The sequence below is a fragment of the Nestor notabilis genome, unplaced genomic scaffold (assembly GCF_000696875.1).
Source record: "Nestor notabilis isolate BGI_N333 unplaced genomic scaffold, ASM69687v1 scaffold20394, whole genome shotgun sequence".
Classification (NCBI taxonomy): domain Eukaryota; kingdom Metazoa; phylum Chordata; class Aves; order Psittaciformes; family Psittacidae; genus Nestor; species Nestor notabilis.
In genome coordinates this window covers 3,073-3,931 of record NW_009926253.1, presented here as the reverse complement: position 1 = coordinate 3,931, position 859 = coordinate 3,073, and the positions used below count along the sequence as shown (strand labels likewise).

Here is an 859-nt window from a genome sequence, read left to right as displayed (position 1 = left end):
AGCGCCCTGGCCAAAAACGAGCATCTCTCCCCTGCCTGTGCATCCAGGCAGGCAATTCCCCCCTCTGTCACTTCTCCAAGCCCATCTGGAAGACAAGCCAAATCCCCAACCCTCCTCCCTCCTGGCTGAGCTCGGTTTTGTGTCCGTGACCACAAGGTCGGTTTCCCTACCTAATGCCAAACATGCAGTGGATGTAGTTCCAGATGCCTCGCTTGAAGACAGAGGGTTCACAGCCTTGCCGCTTGGCCATGGTGCTGCTTTGCATACGAAACTTCTCATCCAGGAGATGCCCAATGTCAGAGTAGAGGCGGTTGACCAGCGAGAAGCCGTGGTCTTCCCAGGAGTAATCCTGTTGAGCACAGCAAGAGGCTTTTACAACTGCAAACGATCCTGGGGCATGTTTCCAGGAATGAAGGGCTGGAGACCTCAGGATGCAGCAGAATTCAACAGGTTTGCTCTGGGGGTGGTTCTGCCACAAACCACATCCCTCATCAGGCAGGTTTTGACCCTGGCCTCTGTGAGATGCAAGAAACCAGCAGTTCCGGGGGACAGGAGCCCCCGGTCCCCTCCCCCACCCCAGCGCTCACAGGACCGGTCCCCATTGAGAGCTGAGCTTCCCTGCGCAGGCATGGTACAAAAGCAGCTGTGCCAGATGTGTGCTGCACGGGCACCCTCGGAAGAGGCAGGAAGAGCAGGAACCTCACCTGGACTCTGAATACCTGCGTCTGATCCTCATCACGCCGGGCGAAGTCCTGGTACCCAAAGTCAGGGTCCTGCATGTAGCACGCGAGGTTGGCAGCACTGGTGACTGCCCCATCAGCATCTGCGAGAGGGGAGAGCCCCGTGGATGGGGCAGTCC

At 58.1% G+C, this 859-nt stretch overlaps 1 protein-coding gene across 1 annotated transcript in view; it reads right to left on the bottom strand.

The window, feature by feature from the left end:
• The window catches only part of SESN1 (sestrin 1), a gene marked incomplete at its 3' end in the record, with an annotated part of 2,989 nt that overhangs the window by 374 nt on the left and 1,756 nt on the right, over positions 1-859 (bottom strand). Inside the window, exons 5-6 of the mRNA XM_010013445.1 lie at positions 705-823; positions 171-349 (exon numbers count right to left, since the gene is read on the bottom strand). Of these exons, the coding sequence (XP_010011747.1) occupies positions 171-349; positions 705-823 (298 nt within the window). The remainder of the gene's footprint in view (positions 1-170; positions 350-704; positions 824-859) is intronic.